We start from the raw sequence: 23,168 nt of genomic DNA on the forward strand, positions 1-23,168 counted from the left end.
AGAGCTGGTTTTCTCGTGTCCCATGCTTTCCCCTGGTAACTTGCTAGTTCATATACTGTAATTATAATGGACACTGTTTAGAAACAAAAAAAATAAGTAATACAAGATAGTATCATTCTCTGAGTGACGATAGGAGCAGCATGACGTCCTCCCTGCCCACAGCGCAGTGACATCAGTCCTCAGTGGACACCTGTTGCCATGACAACTCTCTGCTGTCTCTCTGCGTCGGACCTTTGGTCAAACCCGGTCAAACCCGACACCAGTGTGTCAGTCGGAGCTCCCTGTCCTCCGGCCTTCACTGTCCAGATGGGAAGAAAAATAACACCTCACCGTCTGTCAGCTCAGCCTCCACCGACACAGGAGGATTACACAGTTAATAGCGTCAAATCCGGAGGAAGGTAGGAGCTGCTAGCTTCGCTGGCTAACACACAGTTAGCCTTTAGCTGGGCGTCAAAGTGAGTGTCCTCCTGTTAGCAGCTCACTTTTACTTTTACAAAGTTAGCATGATGTCAACCAAACTTGTCAACACGTCCTAATAACACTCAGCACGTGTCGTGAAGGTTTTATTCCTGAAGAGAAGAGACGTGAGAGATGGAGGTGTCCCGTGACAGGATGCTCACTCAGGTGATGTAGCACAACAAGACCTGGCAACGTCATATAATAACACGAAGCTAAAACATTGTAGATAACTGTTTATACTGCTTATATCCCTATGCATAACTATTATTTTTGCTCTGATAAGGTCTATGTGACATTTCATGGAGCACCTGTCTGATCTTCTTGTTGTACAAATCCTTTTCAATAAAGTTCATTGAGAGGGGAAAAAAAGTTGTTTGTAGATACCAGTAAATCTACACAGAGGCCTCTCACTATTAGCTACTTAATCAACTCTGAGAGACATTTGAACTATAATATAATATAACACAATCTGATATAAATCTTAAAATAGCGTTGTTTCTGACAGTTTGTATAAAAAATATTCCAGGTCTTAAACACTAAGGCAGTTGCTGTCAACTTACAATTGAAAGCAGCAGACATGTCCTCATTGTTGAGAAGCTACAATAATTGTTACTCATGCCGTCAGTGAGTACAAAGCTGAAATCAAGTCAAATTAGACAGTTTGAACAAGTCTCCACTCAGTAATAGAATAAGAGAGGGGCACTGAGTATGAAACAATATATCTGTTTGAACCTGTAGGTCAGTACTAGTTGCACATGATCTTATAATGATCTATCAGTGATGAAACCATATCCAGAAAGTATGATATTGTCTGTAAAATAATCAAAGTAATGAAAGAGAGCATAAGGATTGTAAAGTTTGCAGTTTTGCTGACTGATGTTGATATTTTGTGCTGTCTTTGCCCAACACAGACAATGAACATCTCCTGATCCACATGTCTCCGTCTGCTACAGACGGAGTCTTCAGGTCTGTTTGAAGACTTCCGTGTTACAGTGCGGTGTGCGCTCTCCTTCTCTGTGTAGCATGACTTGGTTTACACTTCCTGTTGACAACCTGCTGTGCAGGTGTCTCGGCATCTCCATCACTGTGTGCTTCACCCTGCTGTTTGTCTTCATAATTGTGCCAGCTGTCCTCGGAGTTTCTTTTGGTGTGCGCAGGCTGTACATGAGGACACTTCTCAACATCTTTGAGGTGAGTTGGGGGTCTATGTAATGTCAAACATCAGTAGAAGATTATGAAATCCACAGTATTTGTATCTGTTTATTACTGAACCAAGGTTTTAGTCAATTGAAAAGGTTATTCATGTATTGATTACACATCATACAACACATTTGATCAAATACTATCTCTACATTTCTACAGTAATATATTATTTCCCTTAGAGTTATTTGTGAATTAGGAACACATTTTTTGAAGTGTTTATCTCGCTTACTGGATTAAAAAAACACGCCATGCTGGACGGGACCCCTGGGAAGTCCCAGCTCAGAGAGAGGCAGTTAAAAGCACAGAACATGCTTGCATCTGTTTCCTCAGGGACTTAAGCTTTGGGACAGACCCCTGGGAAGAACAGGCTTTTAGCCGTGGGACTACCATCTGAGGTGGTAGATACTGCAGGGAGCTCTGAATCCTGGGAAGGATTTTTTAAAAGAGATTATTTCTGCAGCACTTGCAAAATGTTTTCACACTTTCCCAACAGAGTTGAAGGCAGTTGTCATAATCCAGTTGTTTTGCCCTTGGAATTGATTGTCAGGACTCAGGATAAAGTCCCGTTTGAGCCCCTGGAGCTGGTCAGTCTGAAGCGGCTGTCGGTGCTGTTTACGTTTGGCGCACACACCGAGTGATGGTTCTTTAAACGTCCTCGCTCCAGGTTTAGGTGGCACAAAGCTCTGATCCATCAAAATTGTGACCCATTTATGCTTGAGTAAGTCAGACAAAGGATAGAGGGTTCAAAGTGTTGAATGTTTCTGTAATTTCTCTGTGTTGTTTGCTCAGCTGCAAGCTTCTCAGAAAAAGATGTTTTCCCAAACCCTCTCTTCTGCAGAGCTGTAGTCTCTACGGATCATGTTGCCTAATTTTATCACTTTGATCATATCTATTGTGCCCATTTTCTCTTGGAATCATTAACCTTGATTGTAATTTGTGGGAAATTATCTTTATTCCTGCTCGTGCAACTTCCTATATCAGTATGTAAATCTTTAATTCTTGCTCTTATGTTGCTGTGTGTTTAACATGACTGTAAACATAGAAACTGAACTGAACAATCACTGAACATTGAATTATTCAAATCCTCTAATCTAATCAAGTGTTCTTGCTGTTTTTTTCCCCTGAAGTGGGCAATGCTACGAATGGAGATGGGAGCAAGGGAAAAGAATCAAGAACTCTATAAACCAGATAGCAGCGGTAATAATGTTATCAGCCACAAATACCTATTGTACATGTAAAATGTCTGCTATTTTATCTAAATGCACGTCTTTTTTTCTTCCTATTCTCACTGAAGGTATCATAGCTAAAGAACCTCCATCGTCTCTGCAGCAGGAGATCCAGGAGCTCCGTGGTTCAGCCGGCTGTCTGCGCTCGGAGCCGGAGTTTGAGATGGCCGACATCTTCTACTTCTGCCGCAGAGGCGTGGAGAGCATCGTGGACGACGAGGTGACTAAGCGCTTTTCAGCCCAGGAACTGGAGAGCTGGAACTTGCTGACTCGGAGCAACTACAACTTCCGGCACATAAGTCTGCGGCTCACCGTCCTGTGGGGTCTGGGGGTCCTCATCCGGTATGGAGTCCTGCTGCCGCTTAGGTCAGAGCAGCACACAGGCAGGTTCATCTCAGAGTACAATAGCTGTGAATGAACTGCTGCGGTCTGTAGTCAGCAGTTTGTTTTTTCTTTTTTCCTGCAGGGTTACTCTGGCAGCCACTGGAATAGGTTTGCTCCTAGTCCTGACTACTTTGGTGGGCTTTTTGCCAAATAGAGAGTAAGTTCAACCCAGTTCACATAATAAGTATACATGTAAAGTTAGGACTCTTAAATCCAGCATTACCTGTGCAATCATGTAGATAGCACCAGATATATTTTAGCCAGACCTTGAAGTGTGCATCAGTGCAGGGGGGAGTGCAGTGATGGTGACATAACAATAATGACATAATAGATAGATGAATACATTTAATAAATTCCCTAATGCTGTATCTTCAGGTTGAGGTCCTACCTGGGTGAGAAAGTTCATCTGATGTGTTACCGCATCTGTGTAAGAGCTCTCACAGCGATCATCACCTATCATAACAGGTACAAGATTTAATAATAAGCAACATCATCTCAAAGTTTAATTTATTGTATTACATTTATCAGCATTTAATTATGATGACTTACACACGTGTGGTGGAATCATGTTTTTTGATGAGGGGACAACTTTGTGTAAATGTCTCCTCTTCAAATAATAGAATCAAAACTTACAGAATTAAAATTTTGATCCATTTATTTATTTTTCTACATATAGTAATGTTGTTTTTCTATGACATGGTTGTGTGGAAGTTGTGTATCAGTGTCTCTGATAAATGTGTTAATTTGCAGCGAGAACAAACCACAGAATGGCGGGATCTGTGTGGCCAATCATACAACACCAATTGATGTCATCATCCTGGCCAATGATGGCTGCTACTCTATGGTACAGAAGTTTGTGTCTCTTTATGCACTGTGTTTCTATCAGCCTGTGTGTTCAGTCTTCATAAGGCTGAAAGCTTTTGAAAAACTTTACAGTTTTTATTGTATTACAGATGTGTACAGATGTTGTTTTTGAGCTGAGTTTAAGTTGAACTTGTCTCTCAGGTTGGTCAGGTGCATGGAGGGTTGATGGGAATGGTCCAGAGAGCCATGGTGAAGTCTTCTCCTCACATCTGGTTTGATAGATCAGAAGTCAAAGACAGACATCTAGTGGCCAAAAGGTAACACTGCACCGTCCGAGCTCCTGCCCATTGATCAGCAGCACTGCTGAGCAGCCAATAACCATCCTCATGGTATTCATTAGAATAAGCAATAAGATTGATGGTAACCAGTGTTTTACAGTGGATCATATTGTTCCATGGTCCTGTGATTCACCTCCGTATATCTTGTAACGATAAGGTGAAGTTTGCTTAATAAAGTTCATGGCTAAAAGTATTTTCACAAAGACCAAGTTTATCATCAATAGATTTTATGGTGACACAATGTCATACATACGTGCTACTGACTTATGCTAAATATACACATATTGTACAGTATTTATAACAATACCATATATGGTGCATGATCCAACAATCCAACAATGTTCCACTATGATAAACAGAATGACCATTAAAGGGATAGTTGAACATTTTGGCAAATTTGCCTATCGTCATAATCACTATAGTAACAGGAGTAGGTTCATTACCTTTAATTATCGGCGCATGTTGTTTTGAGATCCGTGGGGCAGAGACACAAGCTGCTCAGCGAACACAATGGAGGTGAATGGTACCGGCCCCCTGTCCCTCAAAACCCATCATACATACAATTCAATAACTCCAAAACGCTCTCGTGGACAAGCTGTGACCTGCTCATTCGCCACGCTATGAAATAATTGTACCAACTGCACTAACCAAGCTTTGTTTTAAAGAAAATAAAAAATACAGTATTCTTTATTGCTACACAGTTAACGGCATTTTATTCTTTTTACTACAGTATAGAAATAGCTACAGTTTTGTAAAACATTTTGGTGGATGTATCTGCTTTGTCGTTTCAGGCTTGGTGATCATATTGCTGACAAAACCAAACAGCCGATTCTTATTTTTCCTGAGGGTGTGTATCTTAATGTTGCAGAGTTAAAACAACACGTTTTTGTTCAGCATTGCTAAAAGATTTTCACACTGTGTCATCATCAGGCACTTGCATCAATAACACATCAGTGATGATGTTCAAGAAGGGCAGTTTCGAGATCAGCTGCACTGTCTACCCAGTCGCCATTAAGGTAGGAACTTTTCCCTCCTTTCAAATCATTTTACTTTTACCTACAGACCTTGACCTCTTATGACCTTAACCTTCCAGTATGACCCTCGGTTCGGAGATGCTTTCTGGAACAGCAGCAAGTTTGGCATGGTGAATTATCTGTTGAGGATGATGAGCAGCTGGGCCATTGTGTGCAGTGTTTGGTATCTGCCACCTATGAACAGAGAGGTGAGACTACCGTACATCACAACAAAATCACTGACAGAAAGTTTAGATAAGATGTTTTTTTATTTTATCTACTGGAGGACTGTCTCCACCTTTTCTCAGCCTTTTCTTTTTTTTTTTTTTGTCCTTGTCTAGCAAGGGGAGGACGCAGTGCAGTTTGCCAACAGAGTGAAAGCGGCCATAGCTGCACAAGGAGGCTTAGTGGATCTCATCTGGTGAGTCATTGTTGTATCTAAATGTCATAATATATCAGTCAAATTATAGGTGCTAATGGCTGTTAAAAAACGGGAAGGTTGCCAGTGGCATGAAACAGACGCTGATTCACAAAACACATTGTTAATAGCCTTTCAGCTTTGACAGGAATTGTGCATTATTACACCCTGAAGCTAATTCAGGAAGGCAACCCAGGTTATCCCCCTCAGGGTATTTGGAAAAGGTAACTAATAACACAGAATGAAGTGTGTGTGATTTAGGTTGTTTTTTTCCCCTGTGTTCTCAGGGATGGAGGGCTGAAACGTGCAAAAGTGAAAGATGCTTTTAAAGAAGAGCAGCAGAAACTCTACAGCAAAGTCCTGGTGGGTGAACAGGACCAGGACGACCAGAGTGACAAAAGACATTTAGAGGACAAAAACAACTGAGAATGAAGCAAATGACAGCAAGGACACGATGAATGTATGACACATTTTCATTGTACGTGATCAAAACATTTATTTTTACCAGGCTCTCAACCAAAGAAAAATATTTTGTAGTGTGTTTTTGTTTTGATATTTATGTTTTTATCATATTTATGTAATGTCTTGTACGTTGTGAAATTATATTTATGATTAAATTATGTGGACTTTTTGTGAATGATGAAAACCTCAGTCATTATTTAAGGTAATCCCAGCAGAGCTATTCAGAAAGCTGCTGCTATTTTAAGCATCTAGTAGTACTACAGGACAGTTATTACGTCACCAGTCAGACAGACTCCCTGGCAGTGCCAACACTTGTGCGTCACTTTTCTTAGGGTTAAGTGGCTCAAGGATCTATATGTGTCTTTACCTTTTAATCTTTACTGGCATCATTAACCAGAGATGGAGAGATCAGACACTTTCAGACTTTGTACTTCATATAAGACAGGACGATAGAGGGTTTCAGTTTGTTTGTGTCAAGTTTTTTCTGTAGAGAATGTGAGATTCGAGGTGATGTAAAGTAACTCCACCAGAAATTGTGCTTCTTACATGTTCCTTTTTTAAACAGCAGGAGTCAGTGTTCAGACATGGACCATCCTGCATATTGAGACAGGAGACCATTTAACTCCACAGTAAACAAATCAATGCACAGGCAGCTGTATTTTAGAAGTAATAATAATAATAATAATAATAATAACATACCCACATACAGTATTGAACAGAGAGAGAATCAATTCTGGAAAGGTTGCCAACCCATTAAAGGACTAAAGCAGACACAAACAAACACACTCTAAAGTATTTTGGAGTCCTTCGGTCCATCTGATCTGCAGGTGGAGGGAAACAGATACAGACAGTGGAGCCGCGGCCTGATTAACATTCAAACTGGAGCTGCGTGGTGAAACTGAATCCAACCATATGAACCCTATCAGCTGTCACAGGCCTGTCAGGTATCCCATCCTCTCCTCTCTCTCTCTCTCCGCGTCACTGAGGATTATCAGAGCAGAGCGGTCTTGTGCTTCCTTCCAGACAGCCCTGGGACTGCTGATTATCACTGAGCATGAGCATTGTGTAGTTAAACACTTAAAGCTCACTTCACCTGTACTGTAAAAATATATATATCAGGGAGGTTCCCAAATCAATCAATCAACCAATCAATCCGTTTTGTCCTTTGACTGCAGCTATTGTGGGATGATGCTGATGCACTGTGGCGGGCAGGTACGTGTCAGCAGCAGGGATCAGGTGTGACCTGTTAGGTTTCCAGTAAAGTGATTGTTGTGGCGGTGTGAAAGCGCTCAAGTCATGTAACCTGTTAATCTGTGGGCGTGTCTGTCGGTGTAACCACGCCCAATCAGCTGTTTCCTCAACTTCAGCCCCGAGATCACCGAAAACTTTTCCCTCTCCTCTCTGGCCAGTGCACACATGGTAGACACCACTGCGTCTTGTTTGCTGCAGTTGAACTGATTTGATTTTTTTTTTTTTTAATACCGCCAATAATCCGGCGACAACTGCTGTCAGCATGTCCTTGGCGGATCAGCAGTGGTGTCCCACAAGCGTCCAGGTAACGGTGCTCCAAGCCCGCGGCCTGAGGACAAAGGGGAAAAACGGCACCAACGATGCGTACGCGGTCATGCAAGTGGGTAAGGAGAAGTACCAGACCTCGGTGGTGGAGAAAAGCGTGGCTCCGGTGTGGAAGGAGGAGGCCTCTTTCGACCTGCCGCCGCTGCACCTCGGAGGAGGAGGAGGAGGAGGTGGAGGAGAGAAGGGCACTTTGCATGTCCATGTCCTGCACCGGGCCCTGGTGGGTCCAGACAAACAGCTGGGACAGGCTGTCATCAACCTGCTGCAGCTCAGTGAGGACAAAACCCGCGTCAAGACCGAGTAAGTGAACGCAGCACGGAGTAAAGTGGAAATACTGTGAAAGCTGAATTGGGATGATCAAGCAGTATCCTTCCTACCACAGACTGCAAAACCCTTAAAAACTACTCATGATGCAAACAGGTCCATTTCATGATAACATATTGCCGCAATATAATAATGGATGCTGCATACAGGTGCATCTCAATAAATTAGAATATCATGGAAAAGTCAATTTCCAGTAGTTCAAGTCAAATAGCCCCAACCAAGTATGGTGGACATACTTTTCAAAAGGCCAACATTTCCATATTAAAGATGTTTTTTTTAGTTGGTCTTTTGTAATATTCAGTCTTCATTAAATGCAAGTCATAATTATTTTAAAGAAATAAAGACATGAAATGTCTCATTCTCTGTGTAATTGATCTATATAATGTATGAGTTTCACTTTTTGAATTGATTTACTGACATAAATAAACTTTTCCATGCTGTTGAGATGCACCTGTATGTTGTAGCAGGTAAAGGTGGGCCTGATTTTAGTTACTCCATGCACTGCTGGGAAGCTTGTGGATCAGAAAGCACTGAGAGCTTATCCAACCTGAGGTACAAAAAACCAAATGACATCCAGTCTATGATCATAGAAGGCTTAGAAAAATTAGAAATTGCAAACTTAATATACAAGTATGGCTTAGGATGGCTTCCAGCTGCTTGTAAATGAGTTAATCATGGGAGGTGCAGAACAGACTGAGAAACTGTGATTGTCATCTTCACCACAGGGAAACAACTGGTTTCTGGCTCTGTCAGTCACGCAAGGCTTTATGGTGTTGTAGGACAAAACCATAATCCCTATTAAGTCCCTAATAATTACTAATCACGTTTTTTTCCCTTTGGTTTAATGCAAAAATTATGCAGCATCTGTGATAACACCGTGTTAGGGTCGCCATATTGATTTGCTTAATTCTAAAGCCTTCTTAAAACCGACTGTGATTTCCCTCATATGTGCGTTTTTTTTTCTACTCAAGTTAGGTATTCAAACACACACACACACACACACACACACATCTGTGCGTCACTACACAGACCTGCTCTGGTGGGTTTGACCTACGAATGTTGCCCACTCGCTCCACTGCAGCTTAAGGGATTTGTTTCCTCGGCTGCAGCCTTCAAGGATGCCAATCAGCATTAGTTGCTCAGGCGAATGAAGCGAGCCAAAAGATTCACTCTTTCATTGACTGAACTTGACAACGACCAATCGTCTTCCTCGTCTTCGTAAGGGATGGCAAGTTTGGAAAAACATCAAGCATTCAGATTTAAATTCTCATTACACAGCATCCACACACGACCAGAGGAGGTGAAGTAATTATATGATGCATCTCGCCCTGCCTTTGTAATGGCAGCCATCACATTTTACAGGCTTGGCTGGTGCCGCTGCACTAATGGTGATGATTGTACCTGCTCCTTTAAGCAGAAAACACGCTCTCTGCATGGTGAAAAGAAAAGATTAAGTATTTTAATCCATATCGTCCTTCTTATAAATTTGTAGATTTGCAAGATTTGTCATCCTGTCATACACCTGTAGTTTGGTAAGAAGGGAAAACCTTTGTCGCACTAAGCTGGTACTTAACTCCCACACCGTGTGACTGGTATTACAAGCAGTCTGCATACCAGTCTGTTTGTCAGAAATGCACAAACACACACTTCCTGCGCCCACCTCTTTGGCAGCTGTTTGTTGTTGTTTGGGTCTGTCTGCTCGCTCTGTTTGACTGTCATGCCAGGGTTAGATTGGATATTGTGGTTTTTGTTCATTTTGAGTTTTCCTTATGACTTATCACAGTAAAGAAAATCCATAGTTCAGGTAGATTTGAGAGCATGAAGTGAGCTGTGATTTAAATGCCACATGTCACTTATCTTCTCACATTGTTCTGCCTTCCTCTCTGGCTTGGCTTGTGACCAGATATCTTCCGCTGACCTGGAAAAAAAAAAAAAAAGGATGTTAGCCGAGCTTCACCTGGCTCTGTGCTGCGTGTTTTATCGTACATGGGTTTTGGATTTCGTGGTGTGTCATGTTTTTTGGCAGTTTGTCTCTCCCAAATCAAATATCATTTTCCCTTCAGCACTGCTGCGTGTTGACACAAGCGTAGAGTTTTATCAGGATTTCTTGTCCTGAAATGATCCCTATTTTTTTGATTAAATCAGTCATTATGTTTTAGCTGGTGTTGAGTAAACGCTCGGCTCGGTCTCTGTTGATCTTTCTGCGAGCCGGCCGAATGCACCTTGCCTCTGAGGGTTAAATCCAGCTTCAGCCTCACATTCCTGGCTGTTTTATCAACGAAAAACAAACCATGATGGCCTCAGGGACAGTCTACCAGGGTCAGCCTTACTGAAGAAAAAAACACTGTAGCTATACTGGCTTCTGAGAGACAAACAGTGCTAGTGTTTTCTGCCAGTAAGTCTACTGTTAAAGGAGTATCAGTGTTTTTTTCCAGCTCTGTGAAGCAATTATTCAGGTTTTCTCAGAACACATCTTTACAAAGGAAAGTGCTGCTATTAGTATTTCCTCATCAGTAATAGTAGCTGTCTTCACAACTGTGATAGGTCTGCATCAGCACTTGAGTCCGTAGTTGATTACATGGTTGTGTTCTCGTATTGATCACTGACCATTATGTCTTCATTTTAGCTTTGAAAGGACCTCTTTCTCTGTCTTTCCGCCATATTACATAATCTTCCTCAGCATATAGTGTTCACGGTTGCCACGGAGTTGAAGATGCTCACTTGGGTCAACACTTACGGACTTCTTGTATCTGTTTTGGTGTTAGAGTTTTAGAGCCTGAGGTAAATGGACTGTTCAAGTGTCCATGGTTAAAATTTGACGGAGACAGGAGGAAGAAAACGTTACAACATGTTGATATAATCCAGTCATGTAAAAACAAGGTTGTTTTCTTCTTTCTTCTGTTTCCCAGCAGGCATTTTGACTTGTCATAGCAGGTGTTAATAATTACCTTAACAATGGCTCTGCTCTGTCAATGTGCCATGACGGTCTGATAATGAGCCAATTTGTACAAACCCTAAAACTGAAGCAGCTGATTGAAACTCACTGACTTGTATTGTTTACACCTGTAGCCTACTTCTCTGTAGTGGGAGAGGTCACGTTGCATTTACATGCCTGTGAAAAAGCACAATTAGCTACAAAGGTATTATGACACCCACGGGGAGGCTGATGACGAACTAGTGTCTCCTCTGTTAAGAAAACCTGCTCGTCTACAAGAACCATAAACCACAAACATAACACCTCAAAATACTAAAGTCACAGGTTACACCCTGCACAGTGTGAACTCTAGCATGTGTTGTCATCAACTTTGGGTTAAGAATAGCACAGGTTTCAACCGGTAGTGTGTAACATCCATGGGAGAGGGCATTTCTATTCAGTTCCACTCTGCTTTTCTTTGCGCAGGCCTTCATTTCACTTCTCTGACTCTTGGATGTGGACTGATGTGATAAGTCCTGGGCAGTTGAGCTCCTTGGACATTATCACCGTTAAGTTGTTTCACTCACTCAGCGCTTCTCCCACTCATGCATCTGGACTCTGTGATAAGAAATGCTTGAGCCAGTCAGGGCATTGTCTTATCAGTGGCTCAGGCTTCACCAGGAAGGATGTGTGTGTGTGTCTGTGTGTCTGTGTGTCTGTGTGTGTGTGCAGAATGTCGAATAAATTTACAAAATGTTGACTCATGCGTTATCCTCCTGTGGTTCTGTCTGTACAGCAGAGCAGCACACTTTCTACTATTCACAGGGGTGTGATATTACTGTGTTTAGGGCATCATTAAGGTGTTGTGAAGTAAAAGCCTCTTTTTCTTAATTCCTCACCCTCCTGCACTTGCTAACTACCCCAACCAGCTAACACCCACACACTGTTGCAACTTCCCTTCTGATTAACTGAAGCGTCTTACTTCTCTTTATATGTATTTGTGTAAGTGCCTTTGATATCATCATCAGTGAGGCACGGTCTTGTGGATCAAACCAGTAGTTACATTACTGCTACTGCTGCTGTTGATGCTATTAAAGCCATACTATTTTATATACTGTATGCAATATAAATAATCTAGATTAAACCAGTTTTTACAAAATCACATATAAAATTATGAAGCTGATGATACCGAGTAATTCGTATGCACAGTTATTGTATTTGTTAGATATTAAAGTTACTGTATTACATTTCTTACTACTTATTTATGCCTCCCTTTACTAACTATGTCTCCTAACCATGACAATCTCCTCCTCCACAAAGTTTTTCCAACTTAAAACTAATTTTGTGGAACAACATATGATATTATCATAACGTGATGAATTATATTATTATGCTATATTAGGATTGAGGGGATTCGTATAGCTGTTTTACTTTGGCTGCAACACCACAGAACAACTAGATGAAATATTCTGTCTCATAACTTTGTGCCGCATAGAAATGCATCACTGTGCATAGGCTCAGGGAGGTTACGGATAATACCATCCACATCATGAATAAATGCATTATCCATCAAGCATCGTTGTGCTGGTGGACATTCATCAGGCAAATCGTGAAAAGGCTTCATGGAGGAATATTTATAATGTCAAAGGCTGAAATTTGCAAATCACAGTCCATTAGTCAGTAGCAGCAGTATAGGCAGAGGGGCAGTGACAGCCGTCTCCAGGAAAAGGCGTCTCCCTCCTTAGTTTGTTTGTGCCACAAATCTGAAGCATTCCTGAGAGAGGAGGAGGAGGGTGAAGCTCTTCAGGACCACCGGGAGGAACACACACCCGGGAGCGTCTCACAGTGCAGTGACATATGAACTTAATGGGAGTTGCATTGGTGTATAGAAAGCCACATGTACTGTAATGTCCCCTCATTCGTTTTTTTATCACCACATTTTTTGTGGTCAGTATCTGTTCATTTCGAGGTTTACTGTTGTGTTTCATTTTACTAGACAGATAATAAGCCACAGCCACAACAGACTATTTGCACACACATGCAGACACCCACACATAGCCCCTTCCTCATTTCCTCAGGAATTCAGATTTCAGTCACAGTTGTTTGTTCAGTGCTGAGCTGACCTCAGATTTCTGCCTTATAGGCACTTTTTACGCTGACTGTTCCTTTTTTCTTGTTCTGTTTAAATTGTTCTGAGACTCCTCTGTCGCTGCCGGAGCATGTCGCAGGTGCTCGGCCAGCGCAAAGTTGACACAGTCCACCGAGTAAAGTCTATTTGGCCTTTTTTATTAGAGCTGTTTGAGAGTAAGCAGTGATTATATTAGACTCCTTTGACGTGTCTGCCTAAATCTCCATGTGATTGTTTATCTAAAGGAACAGATCAAGGACGTGAGACCCTGCTGCAAAACTTCTGGCACCGATTCTTGCTCTGTGGCAGCTACAGTACAGTACCTGGAGCATGTGTAAAGAGGTGATGATGAGGTTAATAGCAGATCAGTTCCCTGTGAACCGGACTAATTAAAGTTTTTTGAGAGGCTAATCTGCTTAGATAAAAACTCCTTCCTTCAGGGGGGCGACCTGGCTTGTCGACTGTCTGCAGGATTAAATGTTTGGGAACGTATCGATGCATGAAGTCAAGGGCACAGAGGATCACAAGTATCACTGAGCCTGCTAAGTGTAGATCTATGCTACAGGACAGAAAGGGTGGGAATCACCAGAAGCCCTACGATACGGTATTATCACAAGACTTACCGGCTGTCTCGATACAATATTATTGAAATATTAAAGATACTGCTAGTCTGTTCTGTTGTCACTTTTATTGGTGCACAATTGGATTGTTATCATACTCACATGCTAAGATGTGGACTGCTGTACTACTACAAATAGTTAGAACAATGCAACTTGCACAAAACAGTTCTGCAGGCCCTTCAACATCACCATGGAAAGGTTTGTCACTAGTTTAATAACAGTAATTATTTAGGTATAGATTGTCACTGTCACACTCTCCATGTTAATGAGGTTTTATACTGCTTTTACTGCTTTTACCCCCAAATAAAAAACAAAACAAATCAACCTTAAAACAGTGTTATATGGCTGATTTACTATCAGGACCCATATTTATCAAGTTAGTATACAGCAATAGTCCCCATCTCACACATCTTGCACAATAAGAGAGAGTCACAATTGCTTGATAAATACGTATATGCCCTGAAAATACTTACCTAAAGAAAAAAACCTCAGAGGAAGAAGAGAGAAAAACGTTTAAAAAGAACAGAAAGAGGAAAGGATTTGGAAGGAAGAAGAGATAAATATTTAGTTATACTAAGTACAGCTAAGTATTTAAACAATGTAGAAATCATTGTCCTGTATTTTAGGCCTGAGGTCGGGGAGGAAAATTTGCTGACTCAATTTACTGCATTCAGCGTCTGCAGTATGTTCTACGGCTTGGATGACGGAGACATGTGAAGAAGGAGACACAGTGCAAGCATTCATGAATTCTCCACATTAGCGGCTGCCACAGACAGTACAGTATTATTATTAAAAACAAACTTTCCTTCTTGGTTGCACTTAGATCACCACAGACTTTCCTAAAACATTCAACTCACTGCTTAGTCACTTTCCGTTTTGCTGAAGGACTGATCATAGTTTCCACAGAAACCGTCCAAAACATGAGCGCTGGGATATCTTGGTCTTGGCTTTGATGATTCCTTTAACCTCTGAGTGTTTTAGCTTATGCTGTGAACTAGTTTGTGTTTAATTCTCATCAATATACAGTAACTCTGTGAGGCCTTGACAGTGAATGAAGTGTCCTGTCTAAAAGTACAGGATAAATGTAAACACCCACACTCAGAGTGCTTTATCATGCATGAACACTGGACCCTTCAATTCAATGTTGTTGTTTCTGGCTTTTAATCATCATTTTAATCATATCTTAATTATATGATCTCATGGTTATGAATAATTCGAAGCAAATTACAACAAAAGGTTTGTTTATTTGAAGTTTTTTTTAACTAACTAACTGAATAGTTGACTGCCCTGAACATCAGCTTAGATGATACTATATTTTTCACATTCAGTAGGCTATATTTACCATATACTGTGATCAGTACTGGATCAATCAGATAGAATATTCTCATTGAAATTCCAATATCAATTTCAACCATATAGCTCGGGCCCAGATAAACATACTAAATAAGTAAGAGTTGCTTATCTGTGAGTATCATACTGTTTGTTTTTCTTTTCGATTTTTCTTCTTTCCACATCAATTTAAATGATGTGGATGAAAAAATTAATGAACCTAGTTGAACTTGAGTTACTTCATAGATGAAATAGATATATAGATAAAAGATATATAATTAAGTTGCCACCTGTGGCCAAGTACTAGCCCGTAACAAGACAATACACCGTGAAGTCAGTAAATATAAAATAAATATACAAATGAGCAAAAATCATACTTCATTATTATTTTATCATAACAAACTGGAAACGTTGATGTTCTTGGTGTGAATATTCAAATATGACCAGTTCTGGGACTAAACCCATAGTATCGCTGAGTTGAACTTTACTCTTCCTATCATTGTGTAAAAAAAACAACAACAAAAACAGGACAAACTAACAATGAGACGTGTCACCTCCTATCACACATAAAGTACATGATCTTCTTGGGACATCCTCGTGCAAATATCTCCTCTTGGCAGATTACCATAACCACTGACTGAATGTTACCACTTTCATCCTACCAACCCTTAATATATCTCCATTATCATACTGTACATTTATTAATCCACATGCATTAAGGCAGCTAAAATTACAGATTTTTTATTTTTAGGGAAATGAATGTTTATCTCACAAAAAGCAAAAGAGGGTTGAATGTTTAATGTACAGAGAGCTATCACCTGAATCTGCAGCTTTCAGATCACGGCTGACCTGTTTGGTAAAAAAAGTTATTAAGTTAGTGTTTCTGTGTGTCAGCTGCCTCAAGTGGTTCGGAAGTAGAGTATTTTATTTGCAGCCATCAGTTGTTATCAGTCCGACAGAGCCATTAGTTCACATTTTAAATAATGTTTAACTAATGTTGTGCACTTATCGCTATTCTAACATCATGCCTCTCATCAACAGATGGTTCAAGCTACTGGACAAGACCGGCAAGGCGGACAAAGACAGAGGAGAGGTGCTTGTGGACATCCAGTTCATGAGAAACAACATGACCGCCAGCATGTTTGATCTCTCCACTGCCGGCAAGTCCCGCTCTCGCCTGGGCAAGTTCAAGGACAAAGTGCGTGGCAAGAAAAAGGAATCGGACACCATGTCCAACGTGGTCCCGTCCTTCACTCAGGTTCTGACGGACAGCGAGGACGAGGCAAACGGGGATGGAGAGGCAGCTGCAGGGAAGGACGAGAAGAAGAAGAAAAATAAAATAAAATCTTTGTTTTCCCCCAAGTCCAACCTGCAGAGGAACATGTCTCAGTCCATGTCTGTCCTGCCTGCAAAGAACTCCTCGCTGAGCGGCAGCCAGTCGTCTGGTCTGAACGTGGATTCATCTGAGGGTCAGAAACAACTCATTTTTAACTCGCTCAGCTCCTCAGTATTCACACTCTTTGTAAATAAATAGTTCATGTTGTTTTTTCTAATGTTCTTCCAGGTAAAAAGAAGTTCAAGTTCATGATTCACAAACGCTCAGGCAGCTCCGACAGCAAAGATTCCTCCTCCAACCAAAAACATGGCAACACTGACCAGAGCAACTTGTGCATCAACGGCAGCCACGTCTACTGCGAGGAGCCGCAGCCCCGGACCGCTCGCATCGGATCAAACTTCAGTCTGGCCAGTTCGGGCCACGGATCCATGGAGGACGTTCCTGACAGCTCTCCGCCATCGGTGGATTCATTCAGGGGAGTGAGGCAGTATTCACCCTGGACAGAATTGGAGGAAGAGGAGGAGGAGGCAGTTAAAGGAGAAAACACAACAGAGGATGTGGATGAACTGAGAAGGGAGGAAGAGGAAAGGATTAGAGTGGAGGAGGAGGAGGAGAGGAGAAGAAAGGAGGAAGAAGAGGAGGAGGAGAGGGTGAGGGTGAGGAGGCAAGAAGAAGCACTCGAGAGATTGGCTGAGGAGAAGTTGAGACAGGAGGAGGAAGAGAGAGAAAGGGTTGAAAAGGAAGAGGAAAGGATCCAAAAGGAGGAAGAGAGAAAGAGACAAGAGGAAGAAGAGAAGGTTAGGAGAGAAGAGGAAGAGCGTGAGAGATTAGCAGAAGAAGAGAAGAGGAGAATAGAGGAGGAAGAAAAAAGGCAAAGAGAGGAAGAGGAAAGGATTAGGATGGAGGAGGAGGAGGAGGAGAGGGTGGAGGAAGAGAGGAGGAGACAAGAGGAGGAGAAGTTAAGAAGAGAGGAAGAAGAGCGTAAATTAGCAGAGGAAAAGAGGAGACTGGAAGAAGACAGAAGAAGGATTGAAGAAGAGAAAATTAGAAAGGAGGAAGAGGAGAAGATAAGGAGGGAAGAAGAGAGGAGGATAAAAGATGAAGAAGAGAGGGTCAGGAGAGAAGAAGAAGAGCGTGAGGAAAGGAGGAGAGTGGAGGAACAAGAAAAGAGGCAACGGGAGGAAGAGGAAAGGATTAGAAAAGAGGAGGAACAGAGACAAGAGGAGAGAGCAAAGAAGGAAAAGGAAGAATATGAGAGATTGACGGAAGAAAAGAGGAAACTAGAAGAGAAAGAAAGGGAAGAGAAAATTAGAAGAGAGGAAGAGGAGAGGATTAGGATGGAGGAAGAGAGGAGGAGGATGGAAGAAGAGGAGGCAGAGCAGGTTAGGCGAGAAGAAGAGCGTAAATTAGCAGAGGAAAAGAGGAGACAGGAAGAAGAAAGACAAAAGATTGAAGAAGAGAAAGTTAGAAAGGAGGAAGAGGAGAGGATAAGGAGAGAGGAAGAGAGGATGAGAAAAGAGGAAGAAGAGAGGATCAGGAGAGAAGAAGAAGAAGAGCGTGAGGAAAAGAAAAGACTGGAGGAGCAAGAGAGGGAAAGAATTAGGGAAGAAGAAGAAAGGCAAAGGGAGGAGGAGGAAAGAATTAGAGAGGAGGTGAGGAGACAAGAGGAGGAAGAGAGGGCTAGGAAGGAAAGAGAAGAATATGAAAGACTGGTAGAAGAAAAGAGAAGACAGGAGGAAGAGGAGAGAATTAGAAAGGAAGAGCAGGAAAGGATGGAGGAGGAGAAAAGGAGGAGACAAGAGGAAGAGGAGAGAATTAGAAAAGAAGAGCAGGAAAGGATGGAGGAGGAAGAAAGGAGGAGACGAGAGGAAGAGGAGAGGGCGAGGAAGGAAGACATGGAAAGATTAGCGGAGGACAAGAAGAGAGCAGAAGAACAAGAGAAGAGGAGGAGGATGGAGGAAGAAAAGTTGGCGAGAGATGCGGAGGAGCGGAAGAGAAGAGAAAGTGAAACTCTGCGGCCTGCAGACAACACCTCCACTAATCCGTTCGATGAAGACTTTTCAAATAATCCCTTTGAAGAGATTCACAACTCTCCTACTGCACCTGAAAGCAGCACAGCCAGAGCCTCCACTGCCCAACAAAGGTCAGTTCACAACATCCTGCACTACTGCATCGCTCACATCATGACATAGACAGACAGTGTGTTTCAACATTATAGTCTAACAATCATAAAAACTCACCTCTTCAATAATTTGCCTTATTCCCTTAATAAATCCTTTTGGTAATTTAGCAGTAGGTAATCATTATCTAAGGATATATAAAACAACCCTCACCCCATCATTAGAGTTTTTCTATTATTTTAGAAACTACTGTGAAGCCATGGATGGCATAGCTCGAGCTAAATGCTAATAAGATCAACAGTTACAAAGCTATTAAGCTGATGGTTAAAAGGTAAAAGATTGACTGTGTTCATCAGTATGTAGTGTGTTAGCATTAGCATGTCAACATCTATACACTTAACACACTTGCTAAGGTTACTAATCATCATCCTGCTTGGGATGTACTGTACATTAAAGGGATAGTTCAGCATTTTGGCAAATTGGCCCATTGCCAGAATCCCTGTAGTTTTAATTGTCTGTGTCGGTGAATGTGCAGGTCACAACTTGTCCACATCGGCGTTTTGGAGTTGTTGGATTGTGTATTTGATGAGTTTGATGTGGGAAACCAAGAAATTCCATTAGCCTCCATAGCGGTAGCTCTGAGCAGCTCACAGCTTGGCTCCGCCGTTCTAAAAAATAGCTTGCACCGACAATTAAAGGTACATACTCCTAAAACTATAGGGATTATGGCAATGGGCCAATTTGCAAAAATGTTGAACTATCCCTTTAAGGTCTATGATAAATTTCACCTGAGTCTATAGCGTTCATCCTCTGGGGACTATGAGTTTTCTCCTACCAATCCATCTGGTTTGTTGTTGAACTACTCCAGTCTGAACCAAAGAGATGATTCTGTGCTGTTTCAGTCTCGTTGATGGATTTATAATGATCCACACAGTTGTTTCTCACTGTGTGGGTGCAGTCTCCAGATTTTTTGAAATAAACATTTCACACAGTCGAAGCCTTGTGGAGTACAACAGTGGGAAACAGCGCAGGTTACTGATGTTGCACCACAGTGATGCACAGATGTTATCAGCATCATTATCAGTGACACAACAGGATGAGGAACAAAGCACTGAAAGAGGCAGTGAAACTAAATTTGAATGATGAAAATGATAAAAAAGAAAAGAAAAAACGGGGTCAATTACCTGCACAGTGTTCATCCAAATGTTCATTTGTGACCTCATCTCCCGCTTTATAGTCAACGATACCACAGCAGCAGACACGTCTCATTTAAGTGCAAACTGAAGCTGCCAACATCATGAAAATTGCATAGCTGTGTTAATTGGTATGTGTGCGCAGACAAATACTGTAGTGTGTGTGTGTGAGGATCTGTTTCGTTTGGGAGCTGAGATTGGGAGCTCAGGCAAAGTCTTACCTCATTATATCAGGTGTCATGACCAGGAAGCGAAAATGACACCAAAATTTTGGCAATTACTCAGAGTTTGACGGCAGTGGATGGTAATTTCACAAAAATCAGGATGAGTTTAGTTTGATTACATCAACACATCAACTATCTTAGACTGCCTCTCAGCTTTTAAATTAGGAGACTTGGCTTCTCTTTTGTGTTGTTTGCTTTAACTTTGCAGCACAATGGTTTCCACAAGATTTTAATATCTTTTTATCTTTTTGTTGCACATCCTTGATGACTCATTTCAGATGATGATTGGAGGAACTTATACAGTGTCTGGTTTCCTCCGGTGACTCAAAGTCTGTTGAAACCTCATTAACTGACTGTCTCTATTCCAGTTGTGAGTCTGCTGTGTCATCTGCGAGAAGGAAGAAAGTCCCCACTGATGAAAAGGACCTGATTAGTGCTCAACGAGAGAAGCGATCAGCTCCTCAGCCTCCAGGAAGGAATCAAACCGAGTGTCAGAGGGAGCAGGATGTAGCTGCACGACACCTGGCACAGATGAACAAGCAGAGTAATGAAAAAGACATCAAAACTGCCAGCGTTCTCCCACAGCGCTCGGCGCAAACGAGTAAGTCTCCTGCAGATGCAAAAAGCACCCAGAGCGTGTCGCAGAGAAGCGCCACCAACGGTACTGCCAGTGTTGCCAAACACGGTAAACGTCAGGCCCCGTCCAGACCGCGCTCTGTGGAAGAAGAGCCGTCCTCTGAGCCCAAATCACACAACATGTCCCAGAGAGGTGGCTCAGAGGGAAAACACATGCCCGTCGTTTATGGCTTAAATCCCTTTGAAGATGATGAAGATGAACTTACAGTCTCTGATGATACAAAACCCCCTGGTGGTTCAGTTCAATGGCCTCCAGCTTCAGATAAAGATGCCGCCTCCCAAACAAAACTGAAACCTGCAAAGACGGCCCGCGCTCCCGCTCCTCCGCCTCCTGAGAAGAAAGACGCTACATCGAGCACTTTAATCCACCAAAACACTGACGGAGGCCGTGTTAAGGCTGCACCTGATAACGGTGCGACCCGAACAAAGACAGAGGCCACGATGCCCGGCCAGGGGACTTTACCGAAAGAGCCCCAGCCTGCAAGAGCACAGGAAGTGCCTCCTACAACTTCACGCAGGTGAGACGGCTCAGTCCCTTGGCAGCAAAGCAAACCCATACTTATGCAGCTCATCCATCCCATTTTAATTTATAGATCACACAGCACTAGCTGCAGATATCATGCCACAATATGTCTTATAAATGGAGAAAAGATCCATCACACTGCACATTTCTAATGTAGGTATTCTTCTATGATTCATCCTCATTTATTTTTCATCATTGACACTCATCCATCATTCATCTTTGCTTGTATTATTGATCACATCGTATCTGTGGATGAATTAGCTTGCAGTGCTAACCCCGCTGTTAGACTACATAGCTATATTTACTCTTTGATCTCAAAAGAAACCATACATCTCATAAACAAAGTAATGCTCCCGCATCAATAATCAATTTACTTCCACTCTTACCCCAACCGGCGCTCCTTTTCTTCTTTGTTTATCGTTACAGACTTCAACCTGTGAAACCCCTTAATCCTCTGGATGAACAGTCTGACTCCATGGTTCAAGGGGGAAGTTGTAAACAGTCCACAGGAATCCTTAATGAAGTTCAGGTGAAGGCAAAGGTATCTCTCTGTTTTTATTTTTCCAGAATCTAGATTTTCCTTCATGATCCAAGAAACCACATTAACAAAGTGTTTATAGAAATGCGTGTTAATCAAATGTGATCAACATTTGTGTCATTTCATTAAAGGTTCTGTCTTGTATGTGTTTTAATACACATATATTCTCTCACAGGTAAATGACACCGGACTGAAAGGGCCGTACTCCCAGCTGACCCAGGAGGAGCTCATATCGCTGGTACTGAAACAGGAGAAGCAGCTGTCCGAGAGAGACAGGAAGATATCGGAGCTGGAGCAGTACATCGACAACTTACTTGTACGTGTCATAGAAGAGCAACCAAGTATCCTGATGTCGTTGGGCTCTATGAAGGCGTAGGCGGAGATTCACAACGGCCACAAGTTTTGCTGTGGGACCAGGTCCTCACTGGTTTGGTCCCACAGGAAAAAAGTTTGCAATGTTTCCACAGCAGTTGATTTGAACCGTTTACAGTTCAAGTTCAACACATTGGCAAATGAATTACTCTAAAGAATGAAATGTATTTTGTAAAAGAAATCTTACAGAGTCTGTTTCAGCCACGAGCCTTTCAAGTGGGGGATTATGTCTACTCTCAATCAAAGATGTTAATGAGTATTATGCATTTTACATTTTTCTAAATACTTACTGTAGTACACTTTGCTACTGACCAACCTGTTACTATATTCCCTGACCAAACAAAGTGCATATTGTCTGTTTTTCTGTAGTCTGTTGGCTGCTCACTGCTATGTCCAGTATAAAGAGCCTTATTTTTGCTGTTGATATGCACTAGTTAGGCTATGTAAAGTTTCCTGCTGTTGCACTGAATGTCAAACGTTTACATGATCCTACTAACCCCCCAAAAAGCACTTTAATTAGGCTTATTAACACTGAATTGTTGTACCTGGTGGTGTTAAAAAATGCTAAATAAAATCAATTCTTATACAACTTGCCCATTTTGTGAGCTTCTCAAATTTTAACACTTCCCAACAGGCCTCGAGTCATTATCCGGGGAGATATTCTCTTTTTTTAATTATTCATTTTTAAAGGATTTAGAAGAGGTGTTTTTTTATTTTATTTATCTGTTATTGCTGTTATTTGGTTTCTGGTGCTTGCTAATGTCACAGATAATTGGCAACTAAAAAAACTTTTTTTGACATCAAATAAATCTTAGTTTATTTATCTTATCTTGTTTTAGTTTTTCTTAAGAATAGATTTAGATTTTTAGATTTTTAACTTATTCTTATTATTTATTAACTTATTATTCAAACGTTATTTGTTTTTTTTGTGAGGAGAAAATGACAATAAAATCTTGAATCTTTAATTTGTCATGAAACTGTGATGGGACACACTTTAGTTGATGAATGGGAAACACAGGTCGATCTTTA

General features: G+C 41.6%; 2 protein-coding genes across 6 annotated transcripts; both read left to right on the top strand.

Annotated features, from left to right (window-relative positions):
• Nucleotides 1-201: 201 nt before the first annotated feature.
• On the top strand, nucleotides 202-6,491 carry gpat4 (glycerol-3-phosphate acyltransferase 4). 3 transcript variants are annotated; one of them, XM_085793517.1, is made up of 15 exons: nucleotides 202-398; nucleotides 561-624; nucleotides 1,371-1,425; nucleotides 1,586-1,650; nucleotides 2,790-2,859; nucleotides 2,957-3,254; nucleotides 3,355-3,429; nucleotides 3,648-3,737; nucleotides 4,023-4,116; nucleotides 4,278-4,393; nucleotides 5,206-5,261; nucleotides 5,345-5,430; nucleotides 5,508-5,636; nucleotides 5,769-5,848; nucleotides 6,133-6,491. In XM_085793517.1, the coding sequence occupies exons 4-15, from the start codon at nucleotides 1,624-1,626 to the stop codon at nucleotides 6,269-6,271; spliced, it is 1,260 nt and encodes a 419-aa protein (XP_085649643.1). In that variant the 5' UTR covers nucleotides 202-398; nucleotides 561-624; nucleotides 1,371-1,425; nucleotides 1,586-1,623; the 3' UTR covers nucleotides 6,272-6,491. The 3 variants fall into 3 exon arrangements, with proteins under 3 accessions (XP_085649643.1, XP_085649642.1, XP_085649641.1); XM_085793516.1 differs by having other exon boundaries at nucleotides 547-624; nucleotides 1,371-1,650; XM_085793515.1 differs by having other exon boundaries at nucleotides 1,371-1,650.
• Nucleotides 6,492-7,650: 1,159 nt separating this feature from the next.
• On the top strand, nucleotides 7,651-22,727 carry rab11fip1b (RAB11 family interacting protein 1 (class I) b). Of its 3 annotated transcripts, XM_085793520.1 has the most exons (8): nucleotides 7,651-8,182; nucleotides 16,239-16,666; nucleotides 16,762-17,129; nucleotides 17,442-17,996; nucleotides 18,342-18,676; nucleotides 20,439-21,224; nucleotides 21,656-21,770; nucleotides 21,943-22,726. In XM_085793520.1, exons 1-8 carry the CDS (start codon nucleotides 7,821-7,823, stop codon nucleotides 22,141-22,143), a joined length of 3,150 nt encoding a protein of 1,049 aa, XP_085649646.1. In that variant the 5' UTR covers nucleotides 7,651-7,820; the 3' UTR covers nucleotides 22,144-22,726. The 3 variants fall into 3 exon arrangements, with proteins under 3 accessions (XP_085649646.1, XP_085649645.1, XP_085649644.1); XM_085793519.1 differs by having other exon boundaries at nucleotides 17,442-18,676; nucleotides 21,943-22,727; XM_085793518.1 differs by having other exon boundaries at nucleotides 16,762-18,676; nucleotides 21,943-22,727.
• Nucleotides 22,728-23,168: the final 441 nt, after the last annotated feature.

This window comes from Trachurus japonicus, chromosome 12 (assembly GCF_045865225.1).
Source record: "Trachurus japonicus isolate A0001 chromosome 12, Traja_1.0".
Classification (NCBI taxonomy): Eukaryota; Metazoa; Chordata; class Actinopteri; order Carangiformes; family Carangidae; genus Trachurus; species Trachurus japonicus.

Bases quoted from the DNA above. Each gene is read 5' to 3' on its own strand.
- gpat4 (XM_085793516.1), top strand. From the start codon at position 1,483: ATGACTTGGTTTACACTTCCTGTTGACAACCTGCTGTGCAGGTGTCTC. The intron at 3,255-3,354 runs GTCAGAGCAGCA...TTTTTCCTGCAG, and splicing joins GGAGTCCTGCTGCCGCTTAG to GGTTACTCTGGCAGCCACTG. The intron at 5,431-5,507 runs GTAGGAACTTTT...TTAACCTTCCAG, and splicing joins TCTACCCAGTCGCCATTAAG to TATGACCCTCGGTTCGGAGA.
- rab11fip1b (XM_085793518.1), top strand. From the start codon at position 7,821: ATGTCCTTGGCGGATCAGCAGTGGTGTCCCACAAGCGTCCAGGTAACG. The intron at 8,183-16,238 runs GTAAGTGAACGC...TCTCATCAACAG, and splicing joins AAAACCCGCGTCAAGACCGA to ATGGTTCAAGCTACTGGACA. The intron at 16,667-16,761 runs GTCAGAAACAAC...ATGTTCTTCCAG, and splicing joins GAACGTGGATTCATCTGAGG to GTAAAAAGAAGTTCAAGTTC.